General features: G+C 31.3%; 1 protein-coding gene across 1 annotated transcript in view; it reads right to left on the bottom strand.

The window, feature by feature from the left end:
- The window catches only part of Klhl1 (kelch like family member 1), a 404,701-nt gene that overhangs the window by 168,194 nt on the left and 222,773 nt on the right, over nt 1-13,734 (bottom strand). The window contains exon 5 of the mRNA XM_046466456.2: nt 13,070-13,282. Coding sequence (XP_046322412.1) covers nt 13,070-13,282 — 213 coding nt within the window. The remainder of the gene's footprint in view (nt 1-13,069; nt 13,283-13,734) is intronic.

The raw sequence follows: 13,734 nt of genomic DNA, 5'->3' as shown, positions 1-13,734 counted from the left end.
AAATATGGCTGGAAGAACAACCCATATCTCAATAATAACCCTAAATGTTAATGGCTTAAACTCACCAATCAAGAGACACAGGCTAGTAGAATGGATCACAAAACAAGACCCAACAATATGCTGCCTACAGGAGACGCATTTGATAGGAAAAGACATACATAGGCTGAAGGTGAAAGGTTGGGAAAAATCATATCACTCATATGGACTTCGGAAACAAGCAGGAGTGTCCATACTCATATCAAATAAAATAGATTTCAAGCCAAAGTTAATCAAAAGGGATAAAGAGGGACACTACATACTGCTTAAGGGAACCATACACCAACAAGACATAACAATCATAAATATATATGCCCCAAACAATGGTGCAGCTATGTTCATCAAACAAACTCTTCTCAAGTTCAAGAGTCTAATAGACCACCATACAATAATCATGGGAGACTTCAACACACCTCTCTCGCCACTGGACAGATCTTCCAAACAAAAGTTGAATAAGGAAACTATAGAACTCAATAACACTATTAATAACCTAGACTTAATTGACATATATAGAATATACTACCCAACATCAAGCAGTTACACTTTTTTCTCAGCAGCACATGGATCCTTCTCAAAAATAGATCATATATTATGTCACAGGGAAACTCTTAGACAATACAAAGGAGTAGAGATAATACCATGCATCCTATCTGATCATAATGGAATGGAACTGAAAATCAACGATAAAAGAAGGAAGGAAAAAGAATACATCACTTGGAGAATGAACAATAGGTTACTGAATGATCAGTGGGTTATAGAAGACATCAAGGAGGAAATTAAAAAAATTCTTAGAGATAAATGAAAAAAATAGAGAATAACACACTCATTATTATTTATGACTCTATTTCCAGGTCTTTATAGGTCAGCATATTGAATTCACTGAATATGTTGCTTTTTCATCTTGGTAAAACCATATTTGCAGGCTACTTTGCAATAGACAATCTAATAGAAAAATGTTATAATTCTTTAAAAAAACATAAAACACACTATGGTATTAACTCCAAATGAAAAAAATCTGTAGTTTATAAAACTTTTAAAAATCCATAATATTAAAAAGAATATATCCACTAAGGCCAATGAATACCTAGCGTTTCTCTGGATTATTCCTTCCATGAGTCTTTAATATACATTAAAAGTGTTCTTTAGAAAAGCAGGGATTCCAGGAGCTAGACTGGGTTAGTTTTTTAATTAAGGTACTTGAGAAACATTACTATAATAATTTGCATTGTAAACTTTCAAGAGGACTATGACCTGATAATTTTTTACATTTATAAACATGAAACATTTTTCTGAAGAATACCTTGAAATAAAATTTGAACAGAGATAAAGCACTGGGAAGTGCAAATATTTAGCAAATCATTGAAAACCTTTCAGAGACCAAATATAAAGGTAACCGGAGGCTTAATAATACAAAACACAGAATATTTTTGTTATTGACTAGGTAATTTATAATTTCGGAGTCAGCATTTGACACTATCCTATGGGAAACACAAGCCTATTTTGGCTTAAAATATCCCATACTTAATCCTTACACATACATTCAAAGTGTATTTATTCTGCAAAAGCATTGAACATTATATAACTCTATTTTATTTAAAGTAACAAAATAAAAGAAATTTTAAAAATTTGTAAAAATAAGAAAACTGGATGGGGTTGATAATCAACTTTAAGTGAATTTTGACGAAATAGAAATATTTTACATGCATTATCCTCCTTAGTCCCCTTTCTATAATACTTGCTTTTAAGTAATTTAAAATTTTTATGATATAGCAATAGGTTTATTATGAAAGATTTTAGGAGAAAATTTGCAGAAAGCACTTAGCATTATTATAGAATATTTGAACTGCTAAATAAATCATAGAAAAAACATCATTTTTGTTGAGAAAATTAATATAGCCTTATTAATACATTTAAAATGTAATAGTTAAAAGCATGAACACGGAGATACTAATTTTCATTACTGATGCAATAAAATATACTTAAAGAGTATAATTAGATAAAGGAACAATAAATGACTTGGATATAGATTTATTAAATGATGGTTACTACATGTAAAATAATTATATATTTGTCAAAAAACACTTAAAGTTGATTATCAACACCATCCAGTTTTCTTAATTTTAAGAAATAAGGAGTGTTAAGAGTCTCAGTAAATAACAGGTAGTCATAAGTTCCAAGAAAACATGAGTATTTAAATAATATTTAAATTTTCAGGAAAATCTTTCTTCTGATCATAGCTAATTTAGGCTTTGTGGTTTAAGTAATCTAGCTTTCTATTTAAGATATAATCTGAAAAATTCAGCTATTCAGTATGTGTTGTGTCTACTCTCGGTAACAGGATGACAGCTTCTACTTATACATCTTCAGTATGCCAAGATATAAGAGTCAAATGATTATTTTTTTGTTTGAAAGCATATTCTTATAGGGAAAAATAATTCTTGTTGGAGATTTAGTTTCTCAAAATTCCATTTCACATGTATCAATGACTTATTAAATTTAAAATATTATCCCAAATAGACTTTTTTATTCTCATCAGCTCAAAATCTACCTGAAAAAAAAATATTTAAGGGGATGGATTTGAAGGTGTTTTCTGGAATAAAAATCTATGAAAGTAAGTAAGGTAGATGCATTTTATTATAGCATCATATGATCATTCATATATTTTAAAATATGGGAAAACAAATTCTAAAGTGGCCAGAATATGTTGGTAAAGAAGCTAGCAGTAGATATAAAATATTGCTGCAAACATAACTTTGAATTAACAATGGTCAAAAAATCACACTAATATTTCATAAAGCATATCAACAGAAAATTCTAAAAACGGGAAAAACAGTGCATCCACTAAATGAATTCTACCTGATGAAATAAATTAATGTAAATCTACCAAAAATTTTTGCTAATAGCAAATTCAGAATTTTTTTCTGTAATATAAAATTGAACATATGGAAAATAAACAAATTTTCTTTTAATTTATCAGGAAATTGAATTAGAAAATTTGATGTATGTTTGAAAAATATTCAATCAACATGTGTGCTATCTTCTTAATGATTGGAATATGAATTCATATGATACTCAGCATAATAAAATTATTTTAAGATAATTTTCCTTTATTTAAAAAAATCTGCCTTTTAAATTATTATGAAAATTAATCTGAGTCATTTAAATATTTTCTTTGCCAGCTGATGGTTTGGTAAGCTTTATCATTAGAGTGTGCTGAAGATACATTGTATGAGAAAATATTTTGTTCTCTGGTTTACGTGTGCCTGCTCTTCAGGTGCCTGTAGTGAATGCAACTTCTTCATTACCTTCCTTCTGTACTAGGTGGCCGGTATCACTTATCTGATTCCCCCTCAACTGGTTCTGTAGCAGCAACCATGGTGGGATACATGGTGAGAATTCTCATGTATTCTAGGGATTAGGTTTCCAGCAAGTTCTACCATTGCATCAATCACCATAGTGACCTCTGCTATCTAGTAAGCCATGACTCTTCTTGATTAAGGGTTTGGAAATTAGTGGTGAGATGGTGGGGGCTCTTTCTTGGGTGCTTAATTCTTGGTCCTATGAGTAGAAGTTACTATTGCTCTTTATTTTCACAATTACTGTATTCTTTAGCATTAACATATGCTAAAGAATACAGTAATTAGTTTCATACTTTCTATTCCTTCCTTATCCCAAATTGTTGTTAAAGTTAATTGTAGTTTATATAAACATACCCTGTTCAGATTTTAATGTGCATTTGTGTATGTATGTATTTTTTTTTCTTATTGGTTTTAGCTAACTAAATCCAGTCACCTACAGAACTATTTTTTTCTTTTCAGTTTTGAATACTCTGCATTTATTCTTTGAAATTCTTGTCTCCCACTCTTCTTTAGTTTTATTCCATAAAGTGAATTTTGGCAGAATCGGCAATGACCTTTAGGTTGTTAAATACAAAAGCAATTATTAAGCCTCCCTCATCCTATTTGACATCTCAGCAGCATTTGATATCATAGATTGCTCACTCCTCTGAGAGGGTTCTTTCTTAAAATCCCAGGATATCAGGTTCTTTTGCTTTTTATTCTATTTGATTCGTTATACCATTTCAAACTAATTTTTTCTTCTTTTTTCTTATTTGCTCTGGTTGAATACCCTACAACTTCATCATTTGTCATCTTTCCCTATCTAGCTATGCTCAATTCTTTGGTGATGCCATTTCATTTTATGTCTTTAAATTTTATTTATGTGATAACTGCTTCTTGATCTTTTAAATTTATTTTCTTTTCTTTTTTTCCTGGTTCCAGGGGTTGAACCAGGGGCAACTGAGCAACATCCCAGTCTATTTTATGTTTTATTTTGAAACCGGGTCTTTCTAAATTGCTGAAGTTGGCTCCAGAGCTGCTGGGATTATAGGCATGCATTACCAAGTAGGCTAACTTTTTCCTGATTTATATTTCCTTGTTACCTGTCTACAACTTCTGAATGATACATTTGATTACCCATTCCACGTTTTCACTTAAATTATTAAGGTTCTTTAAGAGATAATTCAGCTTATCCAAATCCTAAATTAAAATCAGTAGCAAAGGTCTAATGTTTTAAATTGCATTTGTTTTACTAAAATATTTCACAATATTTATTATTTCACCTACAAATTACTATATCCTTTTAAATTTCATGATTATCTGTAACATAAACATGATTAAAATTAAATTCCCTTTAACTTTTAAAATAGAAAAATAATTGTTCTTGCACTGTATGGAAAACAGTGAGAGCTTGTTTGAAGTTTCCCACAGGGGAGCATAGCTAATCATATATCTTTGATGTCTTTGACTGAAGAACTGCCTTCCTTATCAGGGAAGGTGGTCCTCTTTGACCCAAAGCATGGCACAGGGAGGGTGAGAGAGCAAGGAGGTACCTACCTACCCAGCAGATCAGTCAAATGAATTTTGGCAATCAATGAGATGGTTGATGTCACAGCAATATTTCCTTCATATCCCTGTGTAGTCTCTTGGTAAATGCTATCTATAATATTTTTAAATATGTATGAAGATACTTATGAACTAATTTAATTTTTAAATTCAGTTGCATTTATTTTTTGGAGTGAACTTCGTTTTCTGATAAGATGTCACAAAATTTTCATGTAGCAAGTCTTTAAATATATCATGGCCTTAGATATTACAGGAATGTTGATAAATTTATGTTTAATAAATTTATCTAACAGAGAAACAAATGGGATATTATTTCCCATTCAAATTTATTGCAATGTCCATTCAATAAAGGATTTTTAGTAAATTCAGAATCATTGTGCTCCCATCCCTGTTTATGACAATGTTCTCAGTTAGATTCATTATAATACATCAATGCAGAGATTTATGTCACAACCTAGACAAATCTTTTTTCTTATTTGTTCTGGTTGATACCCTACAACTTCATCCTTTGTCATCTTTCCTTATCTAGCTATGTTAAATTCTTTGGTGATGCCATTTCATGTTATGTCTTTAAATTCTATTTATGTGCTAACTGCTTCTAGAAGCATATGATGTCAACAAATAGTTTAAATAAATGTAGCAAAAATTCTGTTAATGCCTAAAGTAAAGTTCTCATTTGTCCATTCAGAAAGATTTGAGTTCAACTAGGCCAGGATCCATTTTTGTGAGCAAGATTTTGTTTTTCTTTAGTATTGGGGATAGAACTCAACTCTACCTCTGAGCCATGCCCCTAGTCCTTTTTATTTATTTATTTATTTAAATTTTGAAACAAGGTCTCCCTAAGTTATTTAGATCCTTGCTAAGTTGCTGAAGCTGGCTTTTTGAATGGGTTCTTGATAGCTACTGCCTCAGCATTCCAAGCATTTGAATTATAGGCATATGCCAATGTGCCTGGCTGTGAACAAGAAAGTTTGTTATTTTAACAAAAATTATTTGAAGAAAGTGATAAAAGCAAGCTGAACTAAGCAACAAAATAGAATAGGAAGCATTTAATGGGAAACATGCTTAATGAGAGTATATACACACACACACATATATAATGGCATGTGGGAGAGTGAACTTAAGTAGTGGAGACTACAAACTGAAATGGAACTGTGTTTATACATATTCATATATATATATATATATATATATATATATATATATATATATATATATATATATATATGGATATATATATCCATATATATATCTCCTGTTGGTTCCATTCCTCTAGAGGACCCTAATATAGTTGGTCATGATATTTACTGAGAATGAGAAAAATAGTCTGCAGAGTTTGTAATAATGTAACTTGAACTTTGAATGTCACTGTAGTTTAAATGGTCATAAATCTAAATAGAATTTAAAATAACTAAGATTTTAGAAGCATATATTTTCTATGTTTTCATTTTGAAGACACTGCTTTCAGATTTCTTTTAGAGAAAAGTAATCCTATTCCATTTTTGATATTTTAGTTTTGTAGAGAAGACTATTTCTATATTAACTAACTAGATAACAAGCAAATCAGAGAGAAAACAAGCACAGTAACAAAATGAAAAGATAACAATGAATGTGAAAACATTCTATTAACTTGTTTGAACAATTCTTTTGGCCTTATTCATTTGTAAGAGTTAATAGATTTTCTATTCTTTTCATTTATAAAGATAAGATATACAATACATTAAACACCAAAGTTTTGCAGACCAACTTAGAGAACTGTTGGGCTTATCAGGGACTAGTTTAGAGAAGTAAAATTAAACAAAACATGAATTACTCAATAATGCAACTTATTTGGTATATCTTCCATTGTGTTTTATGAATTCTCTTTTTGTATTGATTTGCTCTTTATCACATGACTTGCTTTTCATTAGAGTTTTTACTCATGGCTGTAATTTTTATGGGCAACAAAGTCTTTATGTCACTGGTATCAGATAATTTGTCACTATAAGATTAAAGACAAATGTTGGAGACCTTGCTCTTGCTTCTTGTATTATTATTACCACCACAGAGACTCTTTTGGAATAAATTTAGAAGAGTTTTCATAAAGGAATCAATTATTATAAAGTAAAAGTAGTCTTTATTTCCTAATATTAAATACTTGAGTGTCTTTATAATTTTATTGTTTGTTATCAGATTAAACCATATTCTTCTATATCTAGCCAATATTTTATAATTACATTGTAAATGTTTTCCCCATTAACTTTTGCTACAGAAAATAAAAGTAAATGCACCTGTGTACAAATACACACACACACACACACACACACAGCTACATATTTAAAGAATCAATAGGTTTAATTACTGAAATAATACTAGTTCTAAGTTATGAAGCAAAGTTTATCTGTATATCTTCAACTTTCAAAATTTTTTCTGTGTGAGATTTCTCTGAATATCCTTTAGCTTTATTATATGTAGAATTGTTTTCACTTTATATTTAGAGACACATAATGACTGTCTAAACGCTGAACAGAAAAGAATCCACCAAAATTGATATTTATGTGTACTTTTTTTGTGTTTGCTGTCCTGGGATTGAACCCAGAGCCTTGAGCATGCTAGGCAAGCTCTCTACCAATGAGCTGCTCCCTCTGCTCTATGTATACTTTTAAAGATGTACACATAGTAAATTTATATACATTTGGGTATATATATATTTGCATATATATATATGAAACTAAAATCAGTGGAAATGAAAGTTACAGAATATTAAATGTTAGTCATTCTTTAAAATCACTTAAATTTCCATATTTTTTTGTTGAAATTTTAAACCTTGGGGTATTCAAGAAAAATATGAAAACTATTATACAAAATTCTATTCCTCACTTATTTTAAATAATAAGAGTTCATTCTTGAAGACAGCTCAATTATCTATTGCTTTCATTTTTCATTTTCCTCTGGTACTTTCTACAGCAAAGCAAAATAGTTGAATTTATTTCAGTTTAAGCTATTGCATCTCAATACAGAATGAAAGACATTGTTATTTCTGAGTCTTTTTGTTTTCTTTTCTGAAGTTCATTTTATTTACTGTTTTTTTCATATACAATCCATATTTTTTATTAAAGTTTACATTCTCATTATAATTTCTATGCCAAATTACCATAACTAATACCTCATAATGGCATGTACTCATTTATAATTAATAAAGAATATCAGAATAGATTTTCTCCTATGCACCTAACTAATACTTATACACATATACTAATAATAGACTAAGTAATAAGAAGCATGAGAATGCTAATTGTGAGTAAAGATTGAATATATTTTGAAATCTATTTGGTACATTGCCTCATGAATATAAGACAAGATTATTATTGTAAGCTAAATTTAGTCTTTGGCACTAATATGTCTTTTGTCATGTAGCCACTGCTGATGAAGTCACCTTCATTGCTTTTATTGCTACATTTTATTCTAGAATTCTTTTATACATTTGCAAGATATAATCACAGAAACACAGGGCTTAAGTGTAATTTCCGATTACAGAGTCTAACTTTATTCTAGAAGCTATTTTTCTCTATATGTATTTACTTTTGTCTTAAACATCTCTTTAAATCAACTTAAATTTTTCTGTTCTTATCCTGGTCACTACTTTGCAATATTTTGGTTAATGATACTGTAAATATTTCACATTGATTTCTCACATTGATTCTCTCACTCATCTGAAAGTGATCATTTATATAATCAGGAATAATTTTACAAAAGCACAAATCAAATCCTGTTCTCAAGTCTCCTTCACGACACAGTTCAAGTACTAATTAGCCAAGTATTTTTGAAAGTAATCCTTATTTCACTAGAAAAACAAAAATTCTTTCTCCTTTAAATATTTTTAGTTTATATAAATGTAATTTGTGTTTTTAATATATGAAACAGCATATAAGCATACATTAAAATAATGTAAAAATATTACATATATTATAATTACTTATGTGTGTGTGTGTGTGTGTGTATATATATATATATATATATATATATATATATATATATATATATATATATCTGTAACTATCCATCTATGGAAAGAAGGAAAAAGAGAGAAAGAGAAAGGAAGAAAGAAAGAGATTAGCATTGAAACTGTTATTATTTTAGTTAGTTTTTAGTTTTTTTTTTTTTTTTTTTTGGTACTGGGAGTTGAACCCAGTGCTGTGTGCATGTAATGCAAGCACTCTACCAACTGAGCTATATCACCAGTCTTTATTTTAGTATTACTTAGAGTCATGGTTCTTCTAATACTTTTACTCTTATGTATGCTGAAACCTTGCTGTGGCATGTGGTCCAAATAACTTCCTCTACTATTAAATGGTTTTCAGTTTTTTCTTTAATATTTTTCTCATCTACCATATTTTGTTTGAAATTCCATATGTCCTAACTATATATGTCTTGATAGTAGCCCACACAAACTCCTTGTTTGTGTGTGTTTAAATACACATAGCATATGCACTGAAGTCACTTAAGGGTTGTAAAAGAGCTGTATATCATTAGTCATTGTAAGAACTATGACTCTGGGATCAAGAAAATAGTGTTTCTGGTCATATTAACAGATTTTCATGAAGAACCTAAGATGCATATAAGTCCACATTAAAGGCTATAGAATCCTACATTCAGCTAAACTCTCTCCCCACTCCCTGTATGAACAATGAGGCAAATATGAAGCTAAACAAACAAACAAACATCACACTCATATTATTAGGCAGTAGCTAACAATGAGCAATGAAATGCTTGGCAATGTCACAAGTGTTCTTTAATTACTTTAGGGTCTTCTTTAAACTACTTTCAAAGTAGAGGAGAAGGCAAAGGGTGGTAGCTATTTGTAGAAAATAAACAGAAGCAAAGGAGTTAATGGGAAACTGCATCAATTGAAAAGGATTAATGAAATAACTCTTGACTAGGTCCATTGATATTGATGTGAATCTTGGAGTTATGGCTGTAGGTGTCTCCATTTGTCTGGGAAGGAAGATTCCTTTAGTAGCACAGATGCACTAAGATGACTTCTTACCAGTTATTGGCCCCAGTGTCCACATTAATATGGGATTGACCTGTAGATGAAATCCCCCCTAAATAGGATGGCCACTATGATAGTTCCAGAGAGGACCAATTGAGGCAAAAAATTCCACCACCACATGTGAAGAAGGAGCTGATCAGCTGATTGGCTAAGAGTATAGAAGGTGGTCCCCAGTATTCCTGGTAAACATCAAACAGTAATAAATCTGGGGACAGTGTTGTCTCCTTTGTTGTTGTCTGCTTGGAGATGGCCCATTCTCTCCCTCTCTCAAGAGTGCTCTCTGCATAAACCTCAGTTTGCTTTTACTTTATTTTCACTTCACTTTTATTTATAATAAAATTCTCTTGCATGATACTTTTTGTCTGACTTCAGAGTTTCTTTTATTGGAACATGAGAAGCAAGGTTCGGAATTTCAGCTCCCTGCTTTTCTGAGACAATGTCCCATTAGTGGAAGAACCACATTAGTGTTAGATACAACTTGATTAAAATTCAAGCTGCAAAACTTAATAGAAAGATGGTAATCATGCTGATTCTTTAATTTACTCATTTGTGAAATGGGACTAATACCTACTATATATAAGTATTATAGAATTTAAGTGACATAAAATAAATTCTGCTTGATAACTAAAGAAATAAATACATGTTAATTCCTCTTTCCCAGCTTTATTTTTTTCCTTCCCCACTGTCTTTATAAAAACCTTAAAAACTTCTACATTCAGAATAGTTTTATGGTCTTCCAGGTGAGAGAGCACACATAGGAAAAAACCTTGAATTACAGTTAAACTATCTCTGTGCATGTTCATATATGGCCAGCTCAGATTCTCAGGAAAATTGGATTTTCCTCTTTGTTGTGTGACTTTAAGAAAATCACTAACCTCTGTAAGCCTGTTTTCTTTTTTCTCTGTACATGTAGTAAATAATCCTTTCCTTTTACCTACATTTTTATGATTAGAAATATTGCAGGTAAAATGCTTTTAACGATTTGCAATTCACTAATAATAGTTATGGAAATAATGGTTTTTCCGGTATAACAATAACATTTTATAAAAAGAAAATATTTTTGCATTTTTCTTCTGAACATTTATTCCTTGAAATAATATATAAAGATATGTGTATACTACCACCAATTTGAGAACTTGAGGATCGGAAAATAGATAAATACTATGTTTACGCCTAGTGGAAACTGTGATAACAATTCATTTATACCGGTTGCTGTGGTACACCCCTGTAACAGCAGACTTGGAAGGCTGAGGCAGGAGGATTGCAAGTTCAAGTCTAGGACGAGTAACTTAGTGAGACATTATCTCAAAATAAAAAATAAAAATGACAAGGGAGGTGGCCCATTGGTAAAGGGTCCCTGGGTTTAATCACCAGTGTACCCCACCCCCTAATTAACTTAAAATCCTTCTACTAGTCATACCAAAATAAAATATTATTTAAAAAAATTTTAATGTTAAAATATTTCTTCACTAAGGAAGATAAAGAAGCTGAACCAGTAGAAACATACCCCAATACATAACATATAGCTTTAAGAACAAAATGATCTCATAGGATTGTATCTCTTTTCTGATGTTCAGGTGGGAACTTCTCCCCATAGCTGATGACAGAAGAATGGGAAAGGATGGTATGAAAGAAAAAACATATGTGAGAAGATAGAGCCCTGGTTACATTCTTGATCTCCTCTGCTGGGCATCCTAATATTTCTGATAATTATTGAGCACCAGTTTAACTCCATGCTCCCTGCATTTCAGTAAACAGTGTAAATGCCTAGATAATAATGACTATGCCCTAGCATTTGTTATTGGATAACGACCATCTACCTATCATTGGCTATCTTTGGCTAGTTGTGATCAACGGCCACTTGTGACTTGAGAGAGGATACAAGATGTGAAAATATCTAACATCAGAAGTTAGCATGGGAGATTTGAAAAAATTCATTTCTGGTATCACAATTTATTCTTTGTCCGGTAATCTAAATCCATGGTTTGTTTCTTTTTGAAAGTGCCGCATTATGACAAACTCATGTAATTTGTTTAGGAGGTACTTGTATAAATTCTTTACCTCTGTTTTAGCTCCTTTTTTTCCTCTCAATAGTAAATTAAACAAAATTACTGCTTTCTATGTATGTCTTCATGGTTTTCTACTTTTGATTCAGAGATGTTTTAAACTTTTTAAATCTTAATATATGACCACAAACTTCACTTCTGTATTAGCTATTACCATTTCATATTTTCCCATTATATTTTCCTGATGGCCTAAGTCTCTATATTCTTAGTAATATATGTATTAGTGAAAATTTTTTGTGATGATTTGGATCCAGATGAAGAATCTGATGAAAGGAATAAGTCTCCCAATAAAATATATGCACATAAAATTTAACATATCATTTCAAACGTCAGCTCCATCTTCAAGATTAATTTTGGATATCTCATTGTTTAGAGACATGATTTAAATCTTGGTATTTCTAACTCTCTCATGGCTTAGTTTGTGCTGGCAACAGCCTGTGTAAAAGGGCAGATCAAGATGTCCCAATTGCTATGGTGATTCCAGCCAGAGGAAATTATGTGCAAAGGCTCGGAGTTATTAAACATGACCCTGAGTTCAGCACCAACACCCTGGGATAGAAAATTCTGAGCATAATAAGATGACCTTAATGTCTTAGCAGTCTTGCATCCTTCAGATTGTCTGCTTTTTAAAAACTTTACCACAAATAAACTTTTGATGATGAGTCCTATATAATAAATGTGCTGAGCTAGCTCTGGGTCACTGCTTCTCCATCAGAGAGCAGTGTCACCCCCAGCCTCACCTTTTTCTCTCTATATGTGTCTGATTGTCTTTTCTTCATCCCCCATACTCTTCGTCCAGTCCAGTTTCTTTCCCTGAATTAATGGCGGCGCTGAGAGCAGAGATGAGAGGGCCATAGCAGCTGATAAAGCCAAGTCCCTGGATTAGCAATGCTGTACATAGATAATTTGCAAAATTACAAGTTTTAACCAAGACTTCTAACATGTGAGTAGATAAAACATGTTGTGATGCTTATTTTTAAAATAGTTTTTCAGTAAGTTGTGTCTATGAAAACAGCAGCACACATAATTACCTGTGGTGGAAGTAGTGGCAGTCGTATGAAGGCAAGAAGCATGCTCAGGTCATTGCATCGCCTCTGCATGTCATACTTGACCCACATCATTAATGCATGGAAGATGGTTTCTTCATCAGGAACATTTACATCATCACTGGCTAGTAGTTTATGGAGCTCCTCAGCTGGAAGGAGTAAAAACTCCTGATTTCTTATAACTTCCATTATGTTTTCCTGGAGGGAGAAAACATTTTGGCATAAATTCTGCTTCACTTTTATTTGGCAAGTAAAGCATCTCAGAAAGAAATGAGAAAAGTAGTCAATAACCTTTGTTCTCATTATAACATAATCCTTGAGACTCAATCCTTCAGAAACTAGAAGCTGTTAAGATGAAAGCATTGTAATTGTAATTGAAGTGTAAATGTATCCGAGACAGCACAGATCTTGTAATAACTGGAGGATTATAATGTTGAGCTTTGTTATGCGGGCAGAATATACTTAGTGATTAAATGTTCAAGTTTCAAGTGTTCTGCTGTGTAAGATTTAGTGAATATGAAAAGAATAACATTTCACATTTTTAAAAGCTTGACTACATATACAAGCATCAGAAAATGGCAATAAAATTACATTAAAGTGTAACACTATAAGGTGTACCATTGTTTTTTCAGATGGGAAAAAGAAAAGCA

Source organism: Marmota monax, unplaced genomic scaffold (genome assembly GCF_021218885.2).
Source record: "Marmota monax isolate L192 unplaced genomic scaffold, Marmota_monax_Labrador192_F-V1.1 WCK01_AAM20220418_F8-fsc00049, whole genome shotgun sequence".
Classification (NCBI taxonomy): domain Eukaryota; kingdom Metazoa; phylum Chordata; class Mammalia; order Rodentia; family Sciuridae; genus Marmota; species Marmota monax.
The sequence above is the reverse complement of the archived record's forward strand: the minus strand, read 5'-3'. Positions and strand labels throughout refer to the sequence as shown.